The 24,426-nt window shown below is 50.9% G+C and overlaps 2 protein-coding genes across 3 annotated transcripts in view; both read right to left on the bottom strand.

The window, feature by feature from the left end:
• Nucleotides 1-1,521: 1,521 nt before the first annotated feature.
• CPN1 (carboxypeptidase N subunit 1) lies at nucleotides 1,522-12,994 on the bottom strand. 2 transcript variants are annotated; one of them, XM_084264701.1, is made up of 9 exons: nucleotides 12,768-12,994; nucleotides 9,602-9,798; nucleotides 9,077-9,232; nucleotides 8,442-8,624; nucleotides 6,806-6,917; nucleotides 5,997-6,136; nucleotides 5,498-5,597; nucleotides 3,641-3,759; nucleotides 1,522-1,790 (listed from the first exon to the last, which is right to left on the bottom strand). In XM_084264701.1, exons 1-9 carry the CDS (start codon nucleotides 12,988-12,990, stop codon nucleotides 1,659-1,661), a joined length of 1,362 nt encoding a protein of 453 aa, XP_084120827.1. In that variant the 5' UTR covers nucleotides 12,991-12,994; the 3' UTR covers nucleotides 1,522-1,658. The 2 variants fall into 2 exon arrangements, with proteins under 2 accessions (XP_084120827.1, XP_084120828.1); XM_084264702.1 differs by having other exon boundaries at nucleotides 1,652-1,790; nucleotides 5,436-5,597.
• An 8,077-nt stretch (nucleotides 12,995-21,071) lies between these two features.
• The window catches only part of ENTPD1 (ectonucleoside triphosphate diphosphohydrolase 1), a 30,557-nt gene continuing 27,202 nt past the window's right edge, over nucleotides 21,072-24,426 (bottom strand). The window contains exons 6-10 of the mRNA XM_084265255.1: nucleotides 23,969-24,205; nucleotides 23,189-23,449; nucleotides 22,013-22,132; nucleotides 21,689-21,826; nucleotides 21,072-21,532 (exon numbers count right to left, since the gene is read on the bottom strand). Of these exons, the coding sequence (XP_084121381.1) occupies nucleotides 21,326-21,532; nucleotides 21,689-21,826; nucleotides 22,013-22,132; nucleotides 23,189-23,449; nucleotides 23,969-24,205 (963 nt within the window). The 3' untranslated portion in view covers nucleotides 21,072-21,325. The remainder of the gene's footprint in view (nucleotides 21,533-21,688; nucleotides 21,827-22,012; nucleotides 22,133-23,188; nucleotides 23,450-23,968; nucleotides 24,206-24,426) is intronic.

The raw sequence follows: 24,426 nt of genomic DNA, 5'->3' as shown, positions 1-24,426 counted from the left end.
CAGCTTTGGTTGTGAATGTAGAACTGGCCAGTGTCTCCAGCCCACACTGGCCTCTGCAGGTTGAAATCGCTCACAGCCATAGTTATGTGCACTACCATTTCTGCACATTTTTGCAATAGCCTGAATAGATACCATCTGAGGGCCAGTCTGCTCTGCTCTGCCAAGAACAGGCATGACAGAGAAACAGCTTCTGTTAGCAGGGAGGACTTACAAGAGTGTGTGTGCTGCTGGGGCTGAAAATGCTACTAGCATCTTGTAGCAGTGACAGAGATGAGGGATGACGTGCAGAATATTGCCCATGCAGTAGGGTGGTAGAGGCTGCTCACAAGAGATGAAGAGATGTTTCCGAAAGAGGAGAAGCAAGGGGATGTCTAGTGGACACTTTCTGGATGGGCTTGAGACATGGAGAGGAACAGTGTGCAACAGAGGGCTTGATGGAGGAAATTGGGATGACTTGCACAACCATGCACTGGGGCACATGGGTGAGACTGTTTATTCCTCTGGAGTTATTTATTTTCTAAGAAAAATGCTAGAAAGGCTTTTCCTGCATAAGATATTTTTACCATGGAAATAACCAGCTTTGTTTCTACTTTCGCTTCCACTCCAGACCTGCCCAGACAGCCTGAGCAGCCTTTTAAGGACCTCACCTCACTGAACTGTGGATCACGTCTTCCCTAACCCAATTACAACTCACAAGGCTTGTGCTGTCCAGCACAACTGCTGTGGAGCACACTGGGCAGCACACCGCTGGCATCAGGCACCCACACTTCCCCTGCTGCACACTGACAGGACCAAACTTCAGGGAATTTGTCTCAAAGGAATATCAAATCACCTGTCTTGCATTCCTAACCATCACCGGTTGTCAGACCTCACCTAGTTGCTTCTGCACTCAGACTAATAGTTTGTGTTGGCTAGAGCAGACCCTTCAGTGAGCCATCTGGTTTGGATCTGAAGACATAAGGAGACAGGATAATCCTCTGCTTTTGCCAGTATCGCTGCAGCCTGTCTGACTACAAATACTCTGAGTCAGTTATCAGAAAGTCCCATCTGCACATCAATGTAAATGTGACATCACTAGCCAGATGACCACCACCCCCCAGTGCTGCATTCCTACTTGTGGTGTTGCCAACCAGTGACAGCTGTGCTGTGTGGGACAAAATGGACACATCACGGACTGCTTTAAAACTGACCTCCCTCTAACTTGAGGGTCTAGAGGCAGCAACCATCCTTACCTGAGGGAGAAGCATGGCACTCTCACCCAGAGGACTAGTGCCAGGATCCAGATACCCAGCGTGTGAGTGCAGCAGGCACAGTTCAGGGCCTGGATTCATTCTCCCTGGTATGCAACAGTGTCTGGGCATCTCATATGAGCTGTGGCAACTAAGTCCAGGAATAAATGGTGCAGAGCTCTTCTGGATGGAGTGAGTGCAGGAGAAGAGCTCAGCAACTACAGACACACTTCCTGGGGAACCGCAGCCCAGACGCATTATGTTGTGAATGACTTCACGATTTGCTCAGGGATTAAATACTTCCTTGTTTTAATACCCTAATAATCTGGGCTAGTTTCATGCTGGACTGTTGGAAAGTTCACTGGCCGGAGTCGTCAGCCAGGCCTCATATCAACGGTTTCTCCCAGCTCTCAGCCAAGTGAGCTGTCCTCATCTTTGGGTCCCGCGACGAGTGGCTCTTGGCACTACCTTCTTCTGAAGGGCTTTGTTGTTTGTGCGTGTGCCTGAGGCTTTACGCTCAGGGGGCTTCCTCACCACATCTTGTTTGAGCTGGAAATGCACCTGGAGAAAGAACAAAAATAACTGTGTAACGTCCCATGGGTGCTCTGCTGGTGCAGGGGTCTGCAGGACCTGCCTCTGCTGCTAGCCTTCAAAGCTGGTTCTTGGGCCAAGACAAGCAATAAGGGGCCTCAGCCAGTGTCACGATACGATGGGAACTCAGTGCTTAAATCAGCTGGAAATATTTTTTTTTCCTATGGAAAATTTTGTATCAACAACCAGCTACATTTCTTATGCACAGAGTGGTTCCTGCAGCAATGTCATGTCCTAGGAGAGTTTGGAAGATGAGCTGTGAAAGGCAGGGGACGGAGCTATGTTCTTTCTTCATCTTTTCTTCCTAGAGATTAAAGAAGTAGTCTTCCTTTGCATCTCTGTGAATATTTAATACACAGCATACTTTAGGACAGTCTTTTTTCAGTTGCATTCTGTTAGCTGAACCCTGCATTCAGTAATGGTTGTTTACAGGAGAGCCAGGGAAAAAAATCACGCAAGAAAATTCCATCCAGTACCACCATGTGAGAGGAGAAGGGGACATGGAGCATGCATGACACAGCATCAGATAAACAGGGCATGGGGAGACCATACAGAAAGGTGAAACTGGAATGGGGCTGTGTGGGTGTCCTGGGGGAGGGATGGGGTGAATGGTGGCTCTGGGACGTGCTTCAGGGGCAGAGGAGATAGGGACAGGAGGACTTCTGTGAGGGGAGATCTGCAAAGATCAGGCCATCAGAGAACGGACCAGTCTTCTACAGTAACACGGTGAAAGCAAAATTTGTTTTACAAAGGAAAGCCAAAGAGCTGGGTCTTTAACCTAGCAAAATGAAGGCAAGAACTGGGCTTGACAGCCCTCTATAAATAAATCAGGGAATAAATACCAAGGCAGAAGAGGAGCTATTTAAAGCACAACGTTGGCATAAGAACAAATAGGGATAAACTGACCATAAATAAACTTAGGATGAAAATTAGAAGGTTTCTAATCTTGAGAAAAGGGCAGTTCTGGAAGAACTTCAGAGGCTGGGTAGGGTGGGACGAAGACTCAGAGAGTGGGAGAACAACCGCAGTGTATTTACAGCAGAGGCTGGCCAGTACCATGCACTGAAGCAAATGATGTGCCAGGATGCTGCAACTGGGGGATTCTTGGCTGTCCTTGGAGAAGGCAATCCTACCAGGTTCATAAAGCAACCACAGGGGCAGGAATCACCACCCACTGATTTTATAACTGATTTCCAGTTGCCCAGCCTGCCCTCAGATGGGTGTTGTAGGGGCCACACTGGTGTCAAGAGCACCTGGTTTCACTTCATTGCCCAAAGGTGCTTGGCTGTTCTTTGTTGGCACCCAGTTTCCATCTGTCTTGTGTGATCTCAGCAGAAAGAAAGGCAAACCTCACCCTCTTGCTAAGAGGCTGATGCATGTTTGGTCCCAGGCAGGATGCAGGCAATAGCGGAGCACTGGAACCCACAGAGCCAAGAGGATAACAGAGCCCCAGGGAACAGATGCTGTCCCCATATCATCATATCCTGGAGAATGGGGATGATGGAGGGAGAGCTGAAGAGCAGCAGTCCCAGCCAGCCAGGGGCTCTTCCAGTGGCCAAGAGGAGCTGGCGTGGCAGCCCAGTGCAGCTGCAAGTCCCTCAGTAAGGAACTGAGAGGCATGTGGAGTTGCCTTTGCTGTGTCTCTCTCTGCAACCTGTGGGGAACCCCATGTCTGCCAAAGCAGACAGCCTGTAGTCTCTGGTAATGCTTTGTGTCCCATCTCCTTTCTCTACTGCTCTCTAGACACCCCTCACTGTGTTTCTCCCTCCATGGAGTGAAGATATTTGGAGACACGCTTGTGACGATACAGCCTGACTCACCAGCGAAGGTGCAGCTGGGCCCACTGTTGTTGTCACTGTCTGGGGCTGGTACCCCTCTGCAGAGGCTGTGACAGTGTAAGTGCCAGGCAGCAGCAGACGGAAATAATCCCCCGTATCACCTGGAACACAAGGTGGGAAAGAGAAAGCACTCAGGATGCACAGGGAGCAGAGCAAAAGACATTCCAGTAGGTCTCACTGAGTGTACTTCCTCAAGGATGTGTAGCCTTCAAAACCCAGGCAATTTTTGGCCTGCCTTCCAAATCTGCTGGCTACTGTGATGCTGGATTCATGCTGGTAGACTGCAAAAGTGATGTTTCATTAGTGCCACAGGGCAGAGGCCAGTCTGCAAGTAAACACCAAACGAAAGGGGATGGTACAGCAGCGGTGGCTGGGTCTGTGCAGGCAGACTGCAAATCTGAGCGCTTGCCTGTCAGATGACAGCAGACGTGAGGGCAGCCGGTCTGACTCCTTATGTGTAAAGCAATGTCTAATTCCTGTCACATACAATTTTACCATGTTTGGGTTATTAGCAGGGTTTTAATCGCTCACCAGCTCAGCCAGTCCCCTGCCAGATTCTCCCTACATAAGGAAGCCCCAGGAACACGTCTGTGTACTGGTGTTGTGAGGGACAGGGGTCAGCCAACAGTGAGGAACCAGCACATTACGCTTGACTTCAACAATTTGAGTATATTCCCATCTATGGAACTTTTGGCTTCAGTGGGGCTAATTGGTATGAGTGAGACACGAGTCAGGGGCTTCTAAGAGAAAATAGGGAAGGTGACCAACAGGTCAAAGGGATAATTTTCTCCTTCTGTTCAGTCCGAAGGAGGCTGTACTTGGATACCATGCCCAGTTTTGGTGCTCCCAGGTCAAAAGGGAGATCAGAGAACCAGAGCAGCCAGCAGCTACTCGTAGCTGGCAGCTACAAAGGTGATGAAGCCAAATTCCTCTGAGCAGTGCAAGACAATACAACAAAGGAGTGGCCACATATGGCAGCTTGGGAGCTTCGTGGCCATCAGGGAGCACAACTTCATCTCCAAAGTAGTGCAGCCCTGGCACAGGTCAGCAGAGAGAACTGGCTGAAGGGAGCAGTGGCCAGTCAGAGCCAACTCTGGAAATAATACTGGTCCAGACAGGAGGCTGAACAAGAGACCTCAGAGGGCTCTTGGAGCCAGCACATCTGCGGTTTGGTGATCTCTTGTACACTCCCCTTTCCTATGCAGGTTGGCATATGAAGTGCCAAACAGGAGAGTGTTACTGACTCACAGAGCTAGGGCGGTGAGTTTTTATGGTTTCAATAGTTTGAGCTCTGAAAAGCTGAATATTGCCTATTTTCTGCAGCCAGTGTAATGTCTGGTCAGGTTGGAGAAGGGTATTTATGAAAAGGTTAAAATCAGCCAGTAAAGGAGAAACCACAACTTGGAGAAACTAAAGTGCCAGTTCATTCTCAGTCTAAATTTGTCTGTTTTGAGCTTTAAGTCTCTCATCTTGTTCTGCCATCATGTCCTTTGCTATCAGCTATTTCAGCTCTGTGTAGATACTTGGATGCTTGGGTAGGTTACTCCCTTCATTTTCCCTTTGGTTATATACAAATATATTTTCTTCTCTCAGATAAAATAGGAGCTGACTTTCTGAAGTCTGTAAAATAATGTTTGCATTCAGTTCTCACATTTCCTTCCTAAGCACTCCCTGGTCCAGCATGCACAGGCATAGTTCTCACAGTCAGTGTTTTCTGGAAGCAGAACAAGCTGGCCACAGATATTATAGCCTTGCCTGCTAACGCTCTCCCACATACCGAGATAGCCTTTGAGAGGCTGTATCCAAAAGGGACAGCACGCAAGGGGACCGACAACCCACCAGAGGTGATGTCATGGCTGATTCCCTGGACAGAAATCACTGCTCCTGCGATGCCATTGTTGTTCTCGTCGGAGACCACCCCTTTGATGCCCTGATGAACCTGTAGGGAGGGAGACAGGCTGCTGAGTCAAGGACCCTCCTTTTCTCAAGAGGGTATTGCTGGGCACTGGAAGAGGGCAGAGTTCTGGGGACACTCCCATCTTGCCTCATATCCTTGGCTGTCCTTATTCTCCCTAGCAGAAACACACTGGGACATAACAGCCCTTCCTGCAACTAGAGCACCCGGTGAGCTCCACGACCATCTCCCTTCCACCCCAGCGCTCCCAGGTCCTACTCGTCCCCTGCCATCAGGGGTGGGGCCCATGGGGCCCTGTAAAAGAAGGGTGTAGGTCCCAGGTCGTTAAGCTTAGCATAACGGCTGGCATAACTAGCTCAGCATAAGTAGCTAAATTTGTTGAAACCTTAGGCCACAAGCGAAGCCCCAGGTCTGTCCCCTTACCTCTTCGATGAAAGCAACAAGGGCCTCCCGGTTGGCCATCCACTGTCGCTCCAGGTCCTCCTCAGGGGGGAACTTATTGCAGCTCAGTTCCAGGGTGATTTCAAAGCAGTTGGTGTAGAGGTAATTGAAGTCCTGCATACCTGGAAGAGAAGAGCCCATGGCCAAGGGAATGCAAGGCCCTCTTCCCTCCCTGCTCCCATGTCCCAGGCATCCTGGCCCCTGTCTATCTTCTATCAGAACTCTCCCACTATCCTTCTTTGCTCTGCTGATGCATCCTCCTCTTTCCCTCCATCCAGCGTGACCAGAGCCTTCACCCCCCGGTGCAGCCCCCTGCCTTTGTGTCTGTCAACTCCCTCCTTCAGCCAGATCATTCACCACTCTGCCCTCAGAAGCTCAGGGTAGTACCACAGGGACTGTATGTCCCTTTCCAGTTTCTAGCCTAATTTGCTGATTTTTCAATTTATTCCTTGTGCCTTTTCTAATCTGATTTTTCAAGAGTCAGCACCTACAAGGAACATCTTCCCTTTGGTCAGTTTTGGATCTTGATGGAGTTACACTGTAGTGTGTTCCAATACAGTACCAGATTAATGCTCCTGTTGCCCAGCAGCACACAACAGGCTCCCAAGCCACTTCCAGTCTTCCCAAGCTACTTCCCAGTCTGAGATGGAGACATCAGAATGGTGTCTAGTAATGGGCACAGTGCTATTGCATTCACCAGCCCATCCTGTCCTGAGGTTTCTCCTCTGTAACTTCACCTCTCTTCAGCTCAACATCTAGCTGCAAGTGGCTCTCCCCTGCCCAGGCCTTACCTTTGCTGAGCGAGTACCATGATGCCCCATTTGTGATGCCATCAGCAAAATAGTCCCCGCAGTTCCAGCCACGGTGCATCCATCCATGGGCATATGAGTAGGTTTTGGCCAGCTAGAGAGAGCACAGCAATCAGTCACTGCTCCAGCACCATGCAGCTGGGGACCCTGCAAGGCTCCGGGCAACAGTCTCCCCTCTTCCACAGGCTTTGCTGGGGACCATGGGAGGGAAGTCAGACAGGAGACTGCTGTGAAACACAACATGAGGTAGCCAGGACCCCTACAACATGTAGGCAGGTGAAGGCAGAAGAGGAAGAGCAGAAATCTGGCAAGCTGGAGGCTTGCTCATGGCACAGGTGACTCCTGCCCTGCTCCTGCTCAGACAAGGGGGAGCAGAGGGTGCTGGGCCCATACAGGGGCACCCACCCCATCGGTGCTGGTCCCCACACAGCAAATGGCACTAACAGAGGGAGAAGATATGTGAGAAAAACTAACTGGTATCAGTCCTGATGCAAATATCATATATATCAGGACAATCTGAATTAGGAAAGAGCTTGGGTAATTTCTGGTTCTAGCAACCACTTGTTTATTGCCCTTATTAAGGTTACAGCTTATTTTTAGATGTGAAGGCAGGACTAAAATTGGGCCACTGCATCCAAAGCCTGTCCTTTGTGTAAGACACAGTTTACAAGAGATTGGTGTTCACAGTTTCTAAGGCAAACCCTGTACCCTTTTGTTGTGGTTCAGATACTGGTGTAATTTTGTGTTTTTTTCAGCAGGAAAACAGTTACTTCACTACATTTCTGACTTCTGAGGCTATAGGGGTATTGTTAGCCTACGCCCTAGACTGCATCCTCTCTACATCTGGGTCCGAGCACAGCCCTGATCCCAGCAGGTCCTGGCAAGCCCCCACACAGCCTCTGCTCCCAGAGAAGGCTGAACTCCAGCTCAGACTTATTTTTCTCATTAACTGTTCTAACGCAGGCATGCTTTTTCTTGTGTATTTCCTAATGGAAGCAGTGACTGAAGGCACTGTTTTCTGGGACATTTTAACAATGGAGGAAAAAAACCCCACAGGCTTCAGCTAGTGCTTGCAGGATCAGCAGCACATACTGATACATTCCCTGCAGTCTGCCTATGCTTGTGCTGCTCTTCCCATTGTATTCCTTACTCTTCACCATCCGCAAGCCCCTGCTGGGCACCCACCTACCTTATCCTGCTCTCGGCAGATCCCAGCCAGACTCTGCCACCTCTCTAGGGAAAAACCCATATATACATGCTGTGATGGTGAAGCAAGGCTGGAGGCAGGCTCCAGGTCCGGAAGAACAGGGTTGTATTGAAGACACTGGTGATACTGGGGCTACGGGGAACCCAAGAACAGCACAGACAAGGAAGGGGTTCTTAAGGGTAAAGATTGACCTCTCTGTGTGGTGGGATCAGCTCACAATGGGACTGTCCTGATCTGGCTCCTGAGCCTGTGGCTGGCAGAAATGCCATAGTCTGCTAACAGTTATTTCCAGCATGTTTCTTGTCTCAGCTCCTGGATGAAGCAGTGACCCAGAGACTCCCAGAAGAGCTCTCTTACACTGCACCCTGCCAGGGCTGTGGGAATGCCCTCACCTGCCTGGGCTGTGCTCACCTTCTGAAACAACTTGTCATCAGGGGTAGGTGTGTTGACCGTGCGCCAGTGGCTCCTGAACCGCTGGTCTTGGGACTTGTCATAGGGGTAATTTGCCACCACTGCTCCACCGTGCAGATTGGCTGAGAGCACAAAGTTGTAGCTGCTGATCCACTGGATCACAGCCAATGTCTCTGGCTCCACCTGTGAGGAGAAGACAGCCAGGGACAGGTCAAAGAGCTCAGTCACCTCTAGGCCAGTTGTTGCTTCATGCCAAGCTGCAGTGTGAACAGTCACAGCAGACTTTTGCAGCTTTCTCCATTCCCCACCACCCACCCTGGAGCACAGAGCTGGCTCCTCTGGTGCACACCCTGCTACAGCTTCCCAGCACAGCACCAAAACCTGAGGCACAGGCAACAAGCCAGCCCTCTGCCCTGTGCATTGCAACCTTCTCCCCACACTGGCTGGGATGCCAGCCTCTGCCCCTCATGGAGGTGGAAGCTGTGACACAGAACAGGATTACACTGTTTCTCTGCATGCAGAAGACATGGAGAAGACAAGCACTGAGCAAGCCAAAGGACAGCATATTTGCTTGCCTGAGTAGCTGAGCCACTCTAGGAAGATGTTGTAGCCGTCACAGCATCCCAGAGCAGTACCTGGCTTTTCCAGTTGTCGGGCAGTGGGATGTGGTGATTTGGCCCGCTGATTTCCCCGCTGTAGTACATGAAGGTGTTGAGGTCAGGGAAGTTGCGGTTCAAGTCCACTCCGTTGGCATTGTTCCTCCCTGTCAAGTACCCGTTGCTGTCTGGGCCCTGGGGAGTAAAGGTGCGTCATGGGGGTCAGTATAGGGTGGGTGTGGGCAGGCTGAGTGTCAGGGCAGCAGGGACTGGCCATCACAACATGCATGTTATTACCCTCCTGTGCCAAATAAGTTCTGGGAAGGGTAAGGCAGGTGTAGGAAGCCTCCTCCATCACCTGGCAGGGCCACCTTGGGCAAAACACACAGCACAAGCCTTTGGCAAGAGAGGTGAGAGCAGCGGCACCAGTTGAGTGGGACAAATTTGGCAGGGCATGGAAAGGAAGGATGCTCCCTCCCCATAGCTGTGGTGAAGAGGATCCCTCAGGGATCTGAAGGGCTTTCTGCCCCTACCCATCTGGAGGAAGCGATTGCTGCCTGGTACCTGCTTGGCAGCCACTTCGTACCCGTCGGGGTTCATGGAGGGCATGATGTGGATGCGCGTGTCGTGGATGAGGCGTGTGATGCGCTCGTTGCCCCGGCGATACTCCTCGCACAGGAACTCGGAGAGCTGCAGCAGCAGCTCACGGCCCAGCACCTCGTTCCCGTGCATGTTCCCAACATACTTGAACTCTGGCTCCACTGGAGAGAGCAAGAGAGTAATACCATCAGCCAGGGCTGGTACAGAGAGGAGGAGACACTTCCTACTGCAGGCAGCCTGGGCTGCCTGGTCCCTGCCAAGGGACCCCCAATAAATGGTGTGAAATGGCCCTTTCCCTTGGAAAATGCAAACCTTGGTGAGGGAGAATGGCACAGTTCTTGTATGGGGTCCCCTCCATTTTGCCACAGCATCCTTGAGACCAGATCAGGCTCTCCCCTGGGCTGCTACTTGCCTTTAGAGTACAGAAGAGGACATATTTGCAGGTGGTTTGGTCTCAGGCTGGGGACAGGCAGTACAGGGGACTGGGAAGTACGAGCAGGATCACTGGGCTCTCCTGTCTCTGCAATGAATGGAAATGGAGGGGACAGGCCATTTCTCCTGCCTCTTCCCTTCACAGTTTGCTCTCAGTGCCTCTCACCAGCACAGCACATTCCTGGCTCTGCATGCTTTAAGGAGCTTTTCACTGTTCTGCAGGATAAAATAGTCCCTGGCTTGGGGCAAGCTCTGCTCTTCACTGGAAGGGCATGGTCGCTTCTGGCTGTTGCCTGTCAGCCCCTGATCCCTGTGCTGGTGGGAGACATGAGTGGTTTCTCCTCTCCCTCCCCTTCACTTGCCTCCAAAGAAAAGGTTTAGGGGCTTTCTCACTCCCAAGAGATAGAGAAGAGCCTGGAGAAACCCTCAGTGGCTGAGCTGAATATGGATCAAACCATCCCTCCAGTGGCTTCATTAGGAGCAAAAGGGTCTTTTGCCACTGACTTTCCTAAAATGATGTCTTGGAATACAGATTTAGAGACTGCAGGCAGACAGTGCCTGGAGCAGGACTCACTGCTTTGCTGAAGGAGAGGCAGCACACATGAGGGATGGGCTCCATTTTCTCATAGAGGCTTTAAAAGCGGTTGCTTGTGGGAAAATAAAAACTCTCATTGCAGGCTGAAGTCAGCACTGGTAGGATGAGAGATACCAGAGGAATTCAGACAGAAAGGGAGGCTGGCTTTCACATGAAAGGGTCAGGGAAAAACAGGGTGTCATTACAAATTTTGGATTGCCAGAGCTTGTGATTCCCATTGCACTGTGAATTTTCCAGCCACCAGCAGCGGTCACTCACAGTGACATGCATGGTGTCAGGAGGATCCTTGGGACAAAAGCACCGAAGCCCCATGCATCAGACGTCTGCTGCTGCCAAAATCCCCCATGCCTTTGCCACGCAGGGAGGAGACATCTCTTCTGGATGTGCTAAAGACAGTTTCTTAAAAAAAATAAAATTTTGGCAAAAGATTTTGCTTTTCTGTATCTTTTGATCACTGTGCCTCAGCACAGCACACCACAGGTGGGCAATGTCTTTTGACTTGGTCAGATTTCAGTAGACATGAGAACTGATTTAATTAGGTAATCCAGTTATAAAAAGTATAAAAATGTCCTGGGGATATGTGCAGCTTTTATTTAAAAAAATAAGGTCTCAGCAGGGATTCTCCTTCTCTGCTTTGTTCAAGTCTGTGGCAGGACTTGTCAGCCTTTTCCAGTATGCTGACCCCTAAGCATTATCTGCGTGGCCATAAAAGCCCCAGGTACTGCATGGGAGCCCATTAGCTCTAGGCTTTCTTTTTGGATCTACTTTCCATGGCGTTCAAGGGAGTCAGTCTACAGATTCTCAAAGTCCTCATGCTACATGCTAAAAAGTGCCAGCCTGAGGGCTGCTACAAACAGGACCACTGGCCATGCTGCCTGTCTGGAGCAGGGGAGATCTCAGTCATCTCCTGTGGCCTTTCCAGCCGCTGTCCTGTAGTTCTGCAGGTATAAAATCCACTGGTGCATTGCCAGTGCCCTTTGGTCGCTCTTTGCTTTGTATCAGCCCCCAATGTACTGTGGAGGTGCCAAGGTGTTCCCAGCACCATGCAGGATTCCCCGTACTAAATGGGGCTGGCACAGAGGACGTCAGGGTAGGAAGCCTCCCATCCTGCCTCTGACAGCAGTGCTCTGGGCTGCAGGAGGGGAGCAGTGGGGTGTTTTGGGGGGGAGGGGGGGAATGCTGCTCTGCTTGGTGAGTACAGGTTTGGGTCCCGTTCACCCCTGCAGCACTGTCAGCTTTTTTCACATAACTAGGTAGCCTGGACTTGTCAGCCCCTGTGTTTAACCACACCAGCAAGCGAGCCAGGGTTTGGAAAGGCAAAAGATCCTGCAAAAAGTAGGCAGAGCCCTGTCTGCATCCATGGCCTAGGGACACAAGGCGGGAGCCCTCTGTGCACACTTCCAGCCTGGACAGCCAGCTGGGCCCCTCAGCCCCCCAGGGGCACCTGGCTGCCTGCAACGTCCGGCTAGGCAGCATCTCCATGCTGCACAGGCAGCAGCTCAGGGGCTGCCGCTGCCAAGGCTCTGCAGGCCACGTGGCAGCAGGTTGAGATCCCTGAGTCTTGCCTGTCTCAGGGGCTGCACAGCCTGCGGGGCCGGTGGGGCTGCAGGAGCCCAGCGCCCACTCTGACGGGGTCCCTCGCTCGCTGCCCCCCTTGTTTTGGGGTCTGGAGAAGGAAGGGCTGAACTCTTCCCTCCAGCCACTATTCAGGAGCAAAGGGTGGAGGGTGGGATCAGTATGTCCCTGCCTGTGCAGTGCTGTGTTTTGGGAAAGAGCGGGTGGCAGGGCAGGTGGGGTGCTGGGGTGTACTCATCTTAGTTCTCACGTTAACTGGCGCTGAAAAATCAGAGCTCTATCCAAAGTACGTGCCCGGGTGATGCTGCAGCCCATGCAAACATGGAGCACGCATGTGGGTTTTGCACGTGTGTCCCTGTGCTGGCTGTGAGGCCCCTTACCGAGCCAGCACTGCCTGACACCTGGGCATTGTTCGGAGTCCTACCTGGAGATACCCCCCACCCCGTGCCCCGACGGTGCTGCGTGGCAGTGAGAGCAGTGACGAAGCCCGGTCTCTCCAAACCGCTGTCCCCGTCCCCGGGTACTTACAGGACTCATGGATGCCGGGGTAGTCGCTGAACTCCAGCACGTAGAGGTGTCGACCCTCGACGCTGCGGCCGATGCTGTAGATGCGAGTGACGTAGGGACACTGGCTCTGCACGCGGAACAGGGCCTGCACCATCTCCTCGTAGCGATGGTGGAGAAAGCTGAGGGCGGCCGCCACCTCGAGCAGGAGCAGCGCTCCCACGAGGGGCCGCAGCCACCGAGACATCCTCCCGCGGCGCTGGGCGCCCAGACCAGCTCCGAGCCCCCGGCTCCCTCCCTGCCGGGAGCTTAAAGTGCAAACTCCAACCAGCTCTTTCCAGTTCCCGAGTGCCAGCCCCCTGCACCTGCGGGCGGGGGGCGGCGGGGGGCGGCGGGAGCGGGGCGCGCCGGGGCCCCGCGGCAGAGGAATGCTCCCCCCGCCCGCCCGCCGCGGCCGCCGGCGAGCCCGCTCTCCGCCGTCGGAGAAGTTTTCCCCCTGCTCCAGCTCACTTATTAACCGGATAGTAAACAGGCCCCCGCAGCCACTGGCTGTCACTGCAGAAGAAGCACAGGGCTGGAAAACTGGCTGCGGAGGGCGTCGGGGCTGCCAAGCGCACGGCAAGCGGCGGGGCCGGGGAGAGGGGGGGGGGGGGCGGCGGGTGATGCCAGTCGCCGAGCCCTTCCGTGGGGCTAGAGCCGAGCGGGCTGGCGATGGGCCCACGGCGGTCCCGGTGCCCCGCACGACTGCAGGGCCCGGCCACCGCCCGCCCGGCACGGGCAGCTCCCGCCGTTCCCCCTTCCCCGGGTCCCGGCCGCCAGCTCGGAGCCGGAGCCGTGACTGCTCTCCTGCCCCATCTCCTGGGGAAGCAGAGGGAGATGTCGCCGCAAGCTCTGCCGTTCTGCCGGCCCCTTTTGCGCGGCCCCTGTTCACCCGGCAGTCCCGCTGCTCCCGGGATTAGGAGACAGGGATCGCATCGCCCTCCCCACAGCTGCCTGCCCAAGCAGCTCAGCAAGGGAGTCGCAGGTAGAGAACAGGGCGACGTGGGGTCTGACCGAGGACTTGTCTGCTGAGCTGCTGTGCGCTGGACTGGACAAGACAGTGATCTCCGACAGGCACCAGGAACTGGCAGCACAAGGGAGCTCAGCAGCCCAGAGGCAGATGAAAATGCCCTGCTCTCTGTTAATTGAGTTACAGACCATTTCTGGATTTGGGAGGAGCTGGTTCCTCTCCATCCCTCTATGTCATACACCCTTACCCCAGTGGGCAGCAGTCACCTCAGGGTCCCTGAGCTCTGCCCATGGATGGGTGCAGGTGTGGGAAGCAGCTTTGTTTTGCAGCCTTACCCCGTGGGGCTAAAGCTCCAGCACCATAGCGTCTCTGTCAAGAGATATTTATTAGCACAAAGAGCCCAAACACAAGCACAAACAGCAGAAAAATTTACCATGGCACCTGGCTGTCTCAGAAGGAAGGCTCCCTTTGCTAACCTTAGCGTGCCATACTGCTCTGTCCTGGCCACCCTGGAAATTAGCTCCTCCTGCCACCAGCAATAGACTTCTCAGAATACTAAACATCTGCCTTCCCTTCAGCCTTGAGGAGGTCCATGCTGCATTACTCGAATCCTTGTGACAAGGGGTGCTGTAGCTGCTTTTTCCCCTAGCAATGCATCCTCTACCAGTGCTGCCCTGCACCACTGCTTTCCTACCTCTCCTCCATATCCACCTGGCTTGCCTTTCCACCTCAGTTTCCAAGGAAGTGCAATGGTAAAACCAAGGGACTGCTCTTTATAGCCTCTAATGCAAACAGCGCAGTCTAATGGGCAAAGCACACAGCCTCTCTGCTCCTGGATTAGCTTTGACTTTCCCACTTCCAACTTTCTTCTGCCCCTGGTCCTTTCTCACTTCCCTGTGCCTTCTTGGCCTCCTGCCCCATCTGCACAGCATCCTCCTCTCAGTTATGGCCCTTTAAAAAAGAGAAGTGTTGTGAAAATTCTGGTTTTGAGCAAATATCTTTTGAAGACCTAACAAGAAAAAAAATATAAGTAAAGATAGCAGCAATCACATTAATACCTTCTCCCAGTTAAACTCCATCCCACCACATCGCCACTTGTCAGTCAGTCTCAGAGCAACACACATTCAGGAGCAGGAATGGCATTGCACCCATCTTTAATCAGGTAGCAGGAAACTCTGCTGGAGGTGCCAACTTCTCACAGCACTCGTAGGAAACCAAGGAAAGGTAGCTGAGGCAGCAGCAGGGCATGGCAAGCATGGGTATGGCAAACATGGGTATGGCAGGGTAGCTCGTATCTCTACAGTCAGCCACATCTGTTGGCATTTTCCAGAGCTGGCAGGCTCAGACCAGCGGGAAATGCCCTCACCACCTTCACATCGCTGCTCCCAGGACTGTCCGTTCCTGTGGAGCTGCTCTCTCCCCAGCTTTCAGCAACCAAGGCGATCTGAAGGAGGTGGGCAGATTTCCAGCGCTAGCCGGTGTTACTTGGCAGCCAGAGAGCGCTAGGCAGGGCTATAGTAAAATAGCACAAACCCCATGTTTGGTCTGTCTCCCCCCTCCCCTTTCCCTTCCCAGGCTGTTTCCAGTGGCCTGCGACAGCAGTGAGAGAGTTGGAGCTGCAGTGCTGCCAAGGGACGCATGAGAAAAGCACTTGCTTTCCTATGGAGACAAGGAACACTGATGTGAGAAACAAGAGAAAAAGCCTGAAATGCCAGATCGTTGCATCCTAAAAAGGAGCCATGAGCAAAATCTGCGGTGGGCGGAGAACGCATCACACGCATTGCTAGCTCTGGAGAATTAGTCAGCCTTATCCCTAACGTAGGGATGGAGGCAGCCTGTTATCAGGCAGCCGGTTATCAGGCAGCAGGTTTAAATAAAAAAGAAGGGAATAGTTTTGCACACAAGGCACAATGTAATTACCTCGTCAAAGCTGAAAGTTAAATGAGTGCAAAAGCGAATAGGATGAACTCAGAACTGGGACATCCACAGCTATTAATTATGCAGATCTAGAAGCAATTGCGTGATCACAAGTTTCCTACACACCTGATGGCTAGAAGAGAAGGATCATGCCCCATCCCTAACTGTCCATCATGCAGCTGGAGATGAGCACCAAGGCACTGCCTGTCTGATCTGACCTGGCGTGGCTCTTACTACATTCTAGGAAAATAACATGTAATGAAGCTTTAAGCCAATAGGAAGTTTGGACATGTTAAAAAACACTGATGAAAGCAGAAACAAACAATACAGGACATCAGCTCTTACAAACAGTACAGGAAGTAAACAAAGACTTAATTTGGAAAATGCAGCTAATACATCTGGGATGGATCATGCACACACATCCCCCCCAGATGTTCGAAGATGGAGAAACCTTGCAGCAGTGGGAGAAAGAGGACGAGCAGAAACGTGCCATCCACAGTGGTGAGAGTGAGAGGAATGAGAATGTCAGCCCCGTCTGCCACATCACTCTGCAGAGAGGGTCACAGGCAGGAAGGAGCTGATCCCTCCAGAGCCAGCTGTGGAAAGGCTCCACCTGATGCATTTATTTTCATTCTGGTCATATTGTTACCAGAGGAAGACTGGAAAAATTGAGGAAAGTTCAAGCTAAGAGCCATAAGAATGAGCAAACTAGGGAAAGCGTGAGCTGAAAGAAAAATGATGAGCCATGACAAGTATGTTTGCCTTGGCAGAGCTACAGCTGTGGCTGCACGCAGAGGCAGGCAGCCGCACGGCCCTGCAAACAAGGGGCACAGGCCCCCATCCTTCACCTGTCTTAAGAGGGTTGAAGGGCCAGTATGGTGACAGTGATGCTGACTAGGGCAGGGAGAGGGAAAACGAGGGCAGAGGACTGGAGCCATCCAGTGAGTAGCAGGGCAAAACAAGCTGCTTCGGGGAAGTCAGGGAGAAGCTAAAGCAAGATGGATTTTGGGTGCTAGCAGCTTTCATGGGAGTGAGGTCACCCATGTGAGGTGCCTGGAGCCTGGGAAGGACCCCAGTGCCTTTCCTTGCAGGAAGGGATGCTGCCCATCCGCTGGGAACTTCAGTTCTGACGCAGGAGAACAGCAGGGAACTGTCCAGAGAGGAAATCCCATCTCAGGACTTTTCCATGTTTTGCGCCAGAACCTCTATTCCACTATTGGAGAGTTCCTATCTCCTGGAAAACAGTGCAAAAACGTTTCTGGCATCAGTTCAGAAGTCTTTATTGAGATAATGATACAGAGACTTGTGCGTGCATCAAAGCGAAGATCCATTTCTTCAGAGCTCAGCTGCAGAAACAAAGTGCATGGCCTGGGTGGCAGGGGATGTTGTCCTCTGTGTGTGTGTTGCCCAGCCCCTCCTGAACAGGCTCTTGAGCCCTGTGATACAGCTGTCAGCCCCACAGAGCCTGCACATTCCCCTGCCACAGAGCACAAGAGGAATTGGGACAGATGAGAAGGGGGCACGTGTCCAGCTGAGAGCTGCTCTTGGAGAAGCTGGGCTCAGCCAGCACCAACACTGCAAATCAGCCTCTCACTACAGAGGTGGTGGCCCCACTTCTGAGAGCTTTCTTCCAAGGGGAAGCTCCACTGCGCTTTGCTGGGTCAGAGAAATCAGCTGGAGCCTGTGCAGTGGAGAGCTGTCTGTACTGGGGAGGAGAGCAAAGGGTACTTATAGCCTGTGGTGGGGACCAGTTGTTTTCTGCAAGAGGTGAGCACGCTGCAGGCACTCAGGCTTTCTCTTCTGACACCTGAAAATGTCAGCCTCACCTTAGACCTGACACTTGGGTGAACATGAGAGCTCATGGAAGTCATCAGTCCCAAAGAGACCAGGCTGCTCCTGCACCCTGCAAAGCTCTCAAATCCCCCTGCAAGGAACCTTGACAAAAATTTGAACCCAAACCAGAGACACTCATCCCACGTTGCTGCAGCACATCGCAGGGCTTCCTGTGGCAAAACAGCAGACACCAAGGTTTGGAGTCTCAGCAGCCCAGCAGAGCTGATCAGTGAATAAATATTTGCAAGACAAGTACATGTGGTGTTACAAGATGCTTTAACCCAGAAGAGCAAAACTGTACAGGAGCTAGTGGCTGGAAATTAAAGCCAGAAGCTACCAAATTAGAAATAAGGCACAGATAATTATCAGTGAGGCAGATCAACTGCATTAACAAGAAGAGTGATACCACACTATACTGGCATATTTGGAAATTCCTATTGTCAATGGTCTTCACATAGGCATTTCAGCTTGAGCTGAATACAGCTGGGTCAGATACAGCACAGAAGCAAAGAAATGAATGTTCATTAAACTTGAACTCATTGACCAAAGATTTTAGGTAGCCTTTTAGGGGTTAAGTCCAGCAACAGCAGGAGAAATGGGGAGGAAAAAAGTCATGTGCTTTCTGGGAAGGTTCAAGCACAGCCAGTGATATGCAAGGGCCTCATCCTGATAGGATGCTTTCAGTCAACAAATTCCTGGAGCCTCAGCCTGCTCAAGTGGTATGTAAATGGCACATCCGGTGTCACCTTAGAAATTCTTGTTCTGAAGAGACTGACTATAAACGTGGTCTAAAAGTCATGAGGTTTAAAGATAACTTATTTTGTATTTATCTGAGTTTGGGGCCTTCAGGTTGCACTCAAGTCACATTTACAGCTTAACCCCCCCTCCCTCCCCCAAACCAAACAAAAATAAAAACCCAAGAGAAGGAAGGCAAGAGGGAGTAAGCGTAGATACCAGCTGATCTCTAGAACTAAGAGCTGACAATATTAACACTGTGGGACTTGCAATAAAGATACAAAACATTGCTAAAGGTCCCAGGCTCTGTATTTGGCCCTTGCCTTTGGCATAAACCCTTGGCAGGGACCAGAAGAGCAGACTGACACAAGCTTTCTCTCCATACCAACTTCCACATGAAGTTTCTGCATCGATTTCTGAAATGTCCCAATGGATATGCCAGTTCCTGCATCACAGACACAGCTAAGCAGCTGTCACATCCCTGGAGGAGGTCTCAGGAGATTAATTACTGTTCTGCAGGTTTCCATGCTGATCGTGGGAAGGTGCACCAGCTCACCCTTGGACCTTCTGCATGGTATCTGCTCCGCTACGAAAACTCCATATGCAAGGAAGATGGCACAGCATGGGGTGTGCTGCAAGTGGGGCTGACTGGGGGCCCAAAGGAACTCTGATCACACATGCATGCCTTCCTGCCATGAGCAAAACTGACTCTTCTTCTCTCATCTACTTATCTTTGCGGAAAACAACAAACAAGAAGGAAGACTCCATCTCTAGCTGAATTCTAACATCTCCCTGTACTTGCAGCTTAAACAAAAACTGGTCAATGGACAAATAGCGTGGGGAAGTGTCATTTGCAGGTGGACCTGGATCACTTGCTTGGGGGAATGTTCTTTGAATAGCACGTGTTTCAGTGGAGCCACATGGAAGGCAAAGTGGCTCCTGTTAAGAGACAGTGATGTATGGTGTGAGGCAGCGGCTGCTCTGAAATATGTGACTGGAAAAAGGGCCAAGTTGCACTAGTCCAATTGGACAAAAAAGCCCTCAAATTTTCTTCAAAGTGAGCAGACCTTGCCCTGAGGTATGCAAATGGAGAACCAGAATATAGACCAAAACCAGAGGATATTATTTTTCTATACGCTATTAGGGAATCTTCCACCACTTGCTGCTGAAAAAATTGGTGTCCAAATTTCAGAAAGATGTAAAAGTTTTCAAAGAATTCTGGTCAAGTGGAGTCAAGAGCTACAAGTGAGATCAGCACAGAGCACTTTACAGATTGAAGATCAATCTATTTAATATGATACAACGATGATTTGCAAGCACCAACAAGGAGAAAGGGATTTTGATAGCAGAGAGTTACTCAGTCTTTGTGAAATGGGCAGAACAAGATCCAACAGAAGCTGAAGCCAGCTAATTTAGAGCAAAAAGATAACACAGATTTTTGGAAGAACAATGAACTGCCCAAAGATCTTACGACAAGACAGGGAAGATTTTTCCTTTACCTGTCCTTTGATGTTACAGCTCCTACTCCCAGGCATTAAGCAGAAATAACTGTGGCACATGATCCAGCCTGCACTATGCAGATGGACAGGCTGGGAGACCATGAAAATCCCGAGCTCTGTAGCTGTGCTTGCTAAAGGAGGCGGCTTTTTGGAGGTTGCATGTCCTGACCCCCACTCCACACCTTCTACAGCTTTGCTTGGGAAAACAGGTGAAGGTGTATGTTTGCCATACTTATCTGCTTTCTTTTGGCCTCCAGCACTTACAGGTCATTAGGAGAAGAGATTTCTGAGATTTTGTGGGAGGTAGACAGGCACCAGTGTTCCAAGTATTTTTATGAAAATGGTTTTCTGACTTACCTCTCCTTTTTTGGACCAAGGAATGGAAAATGAAAGAAATTTATTCTCAAACCTGATCAGAGGCATTAGCCTAGCTGCATGCAGGAAGATGGGCTTCAGTATGTGCACTCAGAAGCCCTGGGCCTTAGGGTCATGGGACAAGCCTAAGCCATGAGGGAAGGAAAGGCAAATGTTCGCTGATTTTGCTGGTGGAAAGAGTGGTTCAATCTGCGCATGCTCCTGCTCGTTAACTGCTGCCAGCAGTCTATTTATAAAAGAACATGACCTAATAGACATTTTCCCTAGATTGGAGGCTGCTGTATGATCAGCACAGTGACACTGGATTGCTTTAGTGGGTGTATACCTGTAGGCACACTAATCACACCAGAGTCCCTGTAGGCATAAGCACTCGCTACTGGTCAAAGATCCTTGGCCATTTTGAGCTGTTCCTAAAAAAAAATCAACAATGCCCGGCCAGCAACTTGTGTCTTGATGTACCCTAGGGACATGGGAAAGGCTCAGCCTAACAGTGAGCCAGCTTTGGTCCAGCAACAACATCAGGAAGACGTGGGAAAGAGGCTTCTTGCCACCTGCAAAAGGAGCTGCCAGACACATCAGCTAAGGGCTGATGACCACCAGCATGCTCAGTTTCTTCATCCTCATCCCTTTGTGTCCCAGAGTGGTGCCAATCTGGGAGCCTGGCCAGCCTTTGGGGATCAGCTGGGTGCAAGTGGCCGTACCCAGCTGTAGAGCTGCGAGGATTCAGGGCACGGGGAGGTGAGTGGAGGTGTGCTGGTGCAGTTTCCCCGTGGGAAGGGCTCTCGGGAACAGCTTCATCAGAGTAGCAGCAGGATCACCCTGTGCGTGATTGCTCCCAAAAGCTCAGTGGGATGTATGGCCCTGAGATTACCCTTGCAGGAGCACTGGCTCCCAAAGATTGCTGCTGCTTTTCTCTTTATAATGCTGTGTACAAGGCAAAAACCCAACAAGCAGCAAAGTTTCATTGAATGAAAGTACGACCCATTCAAGGAGGAGACACCCGCTTGTCTGTCCTTGGCAGGGAGAGGTGGAGAGCCTGATGTCCCAACGTCTGTCAGTGCAAGTGTGAGTCAGGAGAAATAAATGCCCTTCTTGTACACAGTCAGTAGCTTCAGTGAGAGGTGAGAGGGGCTCTGCAGTATGGCCTGCTCTGCTGGGGTCTCCTAGCTCTGAATGGATGGGGTGTCATGGCCCCTCTCCCCTCAAGGCTTTTCCTAAACAATCCCCTTCTGCAGGCACTTGGGCTTGTGGTAGAGAAGGCAGGCAAGCACGAGGCTGGACAGCAGTACGAGGGAGCACAGCACCATCAGCCCCACGTAGCTGCCATGGGAAAGAGGGGGCCCAGCAAGCTCCTCTGCTGGGATCATGTTGGTCAGGTTCAGCATGTAGCCCAGGGTCCAGCCCGCATCACTGCTGCCAATCTGAAATGGGAGAGGAGAGGGATCAGCGCTTCGAGGTGTGGGGGCTGCTTGCAGCATTGCAGGGGCATTGGCACCCCTGGAGAGAAAGGCTCAGGCTGTGTAGCAGAGGTGGCAGTTACCTGCTGGGGTAGAGCCCTCCCCACCATGAACACACACCTTTCCAAGGAAGTGGATCCTTTGCCAGTTCTTTTCAGTGAATTCATAGCCGTTTTCCAGCAGAGAGAGGATATAGACTCCAGAGAAGCAATATTCGCTCAGGTACTTCTCCTTTATTTGGCGATACGCTGTCTGCACCTAGGGAAGGAGGAGGTCACCAGTTAAACACAGCTTACCGCTGTTCCAGCTTGTGCCTGAACATCCCATGCAGGTGCAGGGGGGGATCACTCCCCTCTTGCCTTGGAAGCTACAGCCAAGGATTTATCCTACAGAAAAATACCGGCAGCTTTTGCCACCTGGCAGTGCCAGCCCACTGCCACTCACCTCATGCCAAGGCCGGGCACAGAAACTCTCAATGGCACTGGCCACTTTGTCCAGGGCAACGGGGCTTTGTTCATTGGTCAGGTTCAAAAAGTTCATCACAAAGTAGAAAGCAGAAAAAGCCTGAAGGAGAAAGAATATTTTAACCTGACTGGGCCTCAGCATGAATAGGGTGGTGAAAATCCTACAGAAGAAAATAGTTTTATTTACAGATAATGTAAATAAATGAAATATAAGAAGCAACATAGCAGAGACAAAAGTAGGTATTTTTGCAAGAGCAATGTCATTCTGAGACACACCTCTCAGAGCTGATGAGAGCTAAGGACCCCAAAAGGTAGGTGGAGACAGAAAAACTTTGCTTTGCACAGAGGAGAGGGATTTAGTGCAAAATCCCTCTTCTTTGTGCACCGGTACCAGAGTGGCACATGGTGAAAACTTTGCTTGCCACAACTGTGAAGCCATTTTGGCAATTGAGTAAGATGGGCATGCAGTCAATATTGCCACAAACAGCAGAGGTGATGGTCTGTAAGGAGTGCACACAGCCCCAGCATACAATCTGAAGTCCAGAAAACCCATCTCTGACCATGGTCAATAGCTGATAGGTAAGGGGTAATTTATGAATAGGGCAAGGGAGTATTAACAGTTGACCCAGAAAGCCTCACAGCCAATGAAGTCTTGCAGCTCTATGACTGATGTTGAGTGTGGTGTTACACATGACATGTTCAGAGCTTGCACTGCGTCCTCATCACATCTGGTGAGCTCACTGGTTTCAGTAGTGTTCACACACTTCTGGGTGAATTTCAGATCTGGAACCACCATTGACCCCATGAGACAAGGTTGGCAGGAGCAGTGTATTGGGCATGGCCTGCAGCAGGCTCTTGTGTCTCTGGCCCTGGCCCTCAGGAAGGGCTGCTTGAAAAAGGAATCAGTAAATGGAGCACCCCAAGGAGATGCCTGCAGGAGATGGGTTAGAATGGGAACAGTGCAGTACTGCTAGACTAGTATTTACTGGGTTAGCTCTTACATGTGCTCTCATCGCAGCAGGTGTAGCGCTACTTTTGTCATTACATGTCCAAAAAGCCACCTTGCAAATGATTCCTGCCCCAGCCATAGAGAATACACATTAGCATTACCCGGAGCTTCTGCTCTTCTGATATTCTGAAGAATGTGAAGGCTTACCCCAAAATCCCCTTGTAATGGAGGTAGGTATATGCCATTGAAGGAGCAACTGGAGTAAGGACAATTGGTTTTGTTAAAGAGTGTCTTGATGTTTCTTCGGCACTTTTGATAATCCCCCTCTCCCTTTAAGTACAGCTGGCTGAAAGGGAATTGCTTTTTCTTGGCTGATGTACAAGGGGTTTTGAAGATGTTACTTATATTTATAGTCTTTTGATACCCCTGGTGAAAGCATGGATCAAGGAGGCTGTTGTTGTACACGGTCTGAAAGGAAAATCAAAGCAAACTGTTACAGTTCTACCCTGGGAAAGAGCCATTGGGAAGGATTGCCACAAGGCACTTGTCACAGAACATCACACCGACTTATGCACATCAGCTCAAAGGGATGAGGCACTGGCTGTGATGTGGGAGATGTGGGTACTGCCACAGCCTCCCTGTAGGACCCTGGGAATATTACTTCATCTACACCTCATGAAGCTACTGTTGATTTGGGATTCTCAGAGATAGTGAAACATCACCTCCCCTGAGTACTTGTCAAGCACAGTGTTCCTGCTATCCCATGTCCAAGAATCAAGACACCTTAAATTCTGAAATTGGTAGTACTTTTGAAAACATTGACTGTCATCTCTTTGGGCATCTGCCCAGTCTTTAGGGAGGATAATGACATTTGCCAAACTCAGACTAAGGGATGAGACGTTTAGCTGGGACACAGTAACTTTTACAGCACCGGTATGTCAGAGCTGGGAGGGTCTGGGATCTCCACCTGCAGATAGATGTACTTGCCTGTAGGTCCCTGGCCAGTTTCTGTTGCAGAGCCTGGTCCTTCCCATAGCAGAGGAAGCTGTGTGTGTACACTTGGTAATTCTTGCCATAGAGACGGAAGTAGAGGAGGTTCTCTGGGGACCCAGAAGAGAGTTCGTTTGGTACAAAGGTAATCTGTGTTGATGCTCCTCCGAGGTCTAGTGCTCCTGATGTCTCACTTACGAGTTTCAGGGAATGTAGAAATCTTTTCCATCCAGACTTTAAAAAAAACAGAATAACAAAACAAAGTCAAAAATAAACCAACTACATATCAAGGTATGGAGAAAATTTATTTGGGAGGAAAAAAAGAGAGAGACCTATGAGGAGAGAAGCAGAAGCACAGAACATAGGAAAGGTAGGAAGACCTGGAGGAGGACACAAAATGAGAGCTGGAACAAGACGCATGAAAGATGCAGGCTTGGAAAAGCAGAAGTCTGATT

Source organism: Gallinula chloropus (genome assembly GCF_964237585.1).
Source record: "Gallinula chloropus genome assembly, chromosome: 5".
NCBI lineage: Eukaryota > Metazoa > Chordata > Aves > Gruiformes > Rallidae > Gallinula > Gallinula chloropus.
Note: the sequence above shows the minus strand (reverse complement) of the source record. Positions and strands in the feature narration are given on the sequence as shown.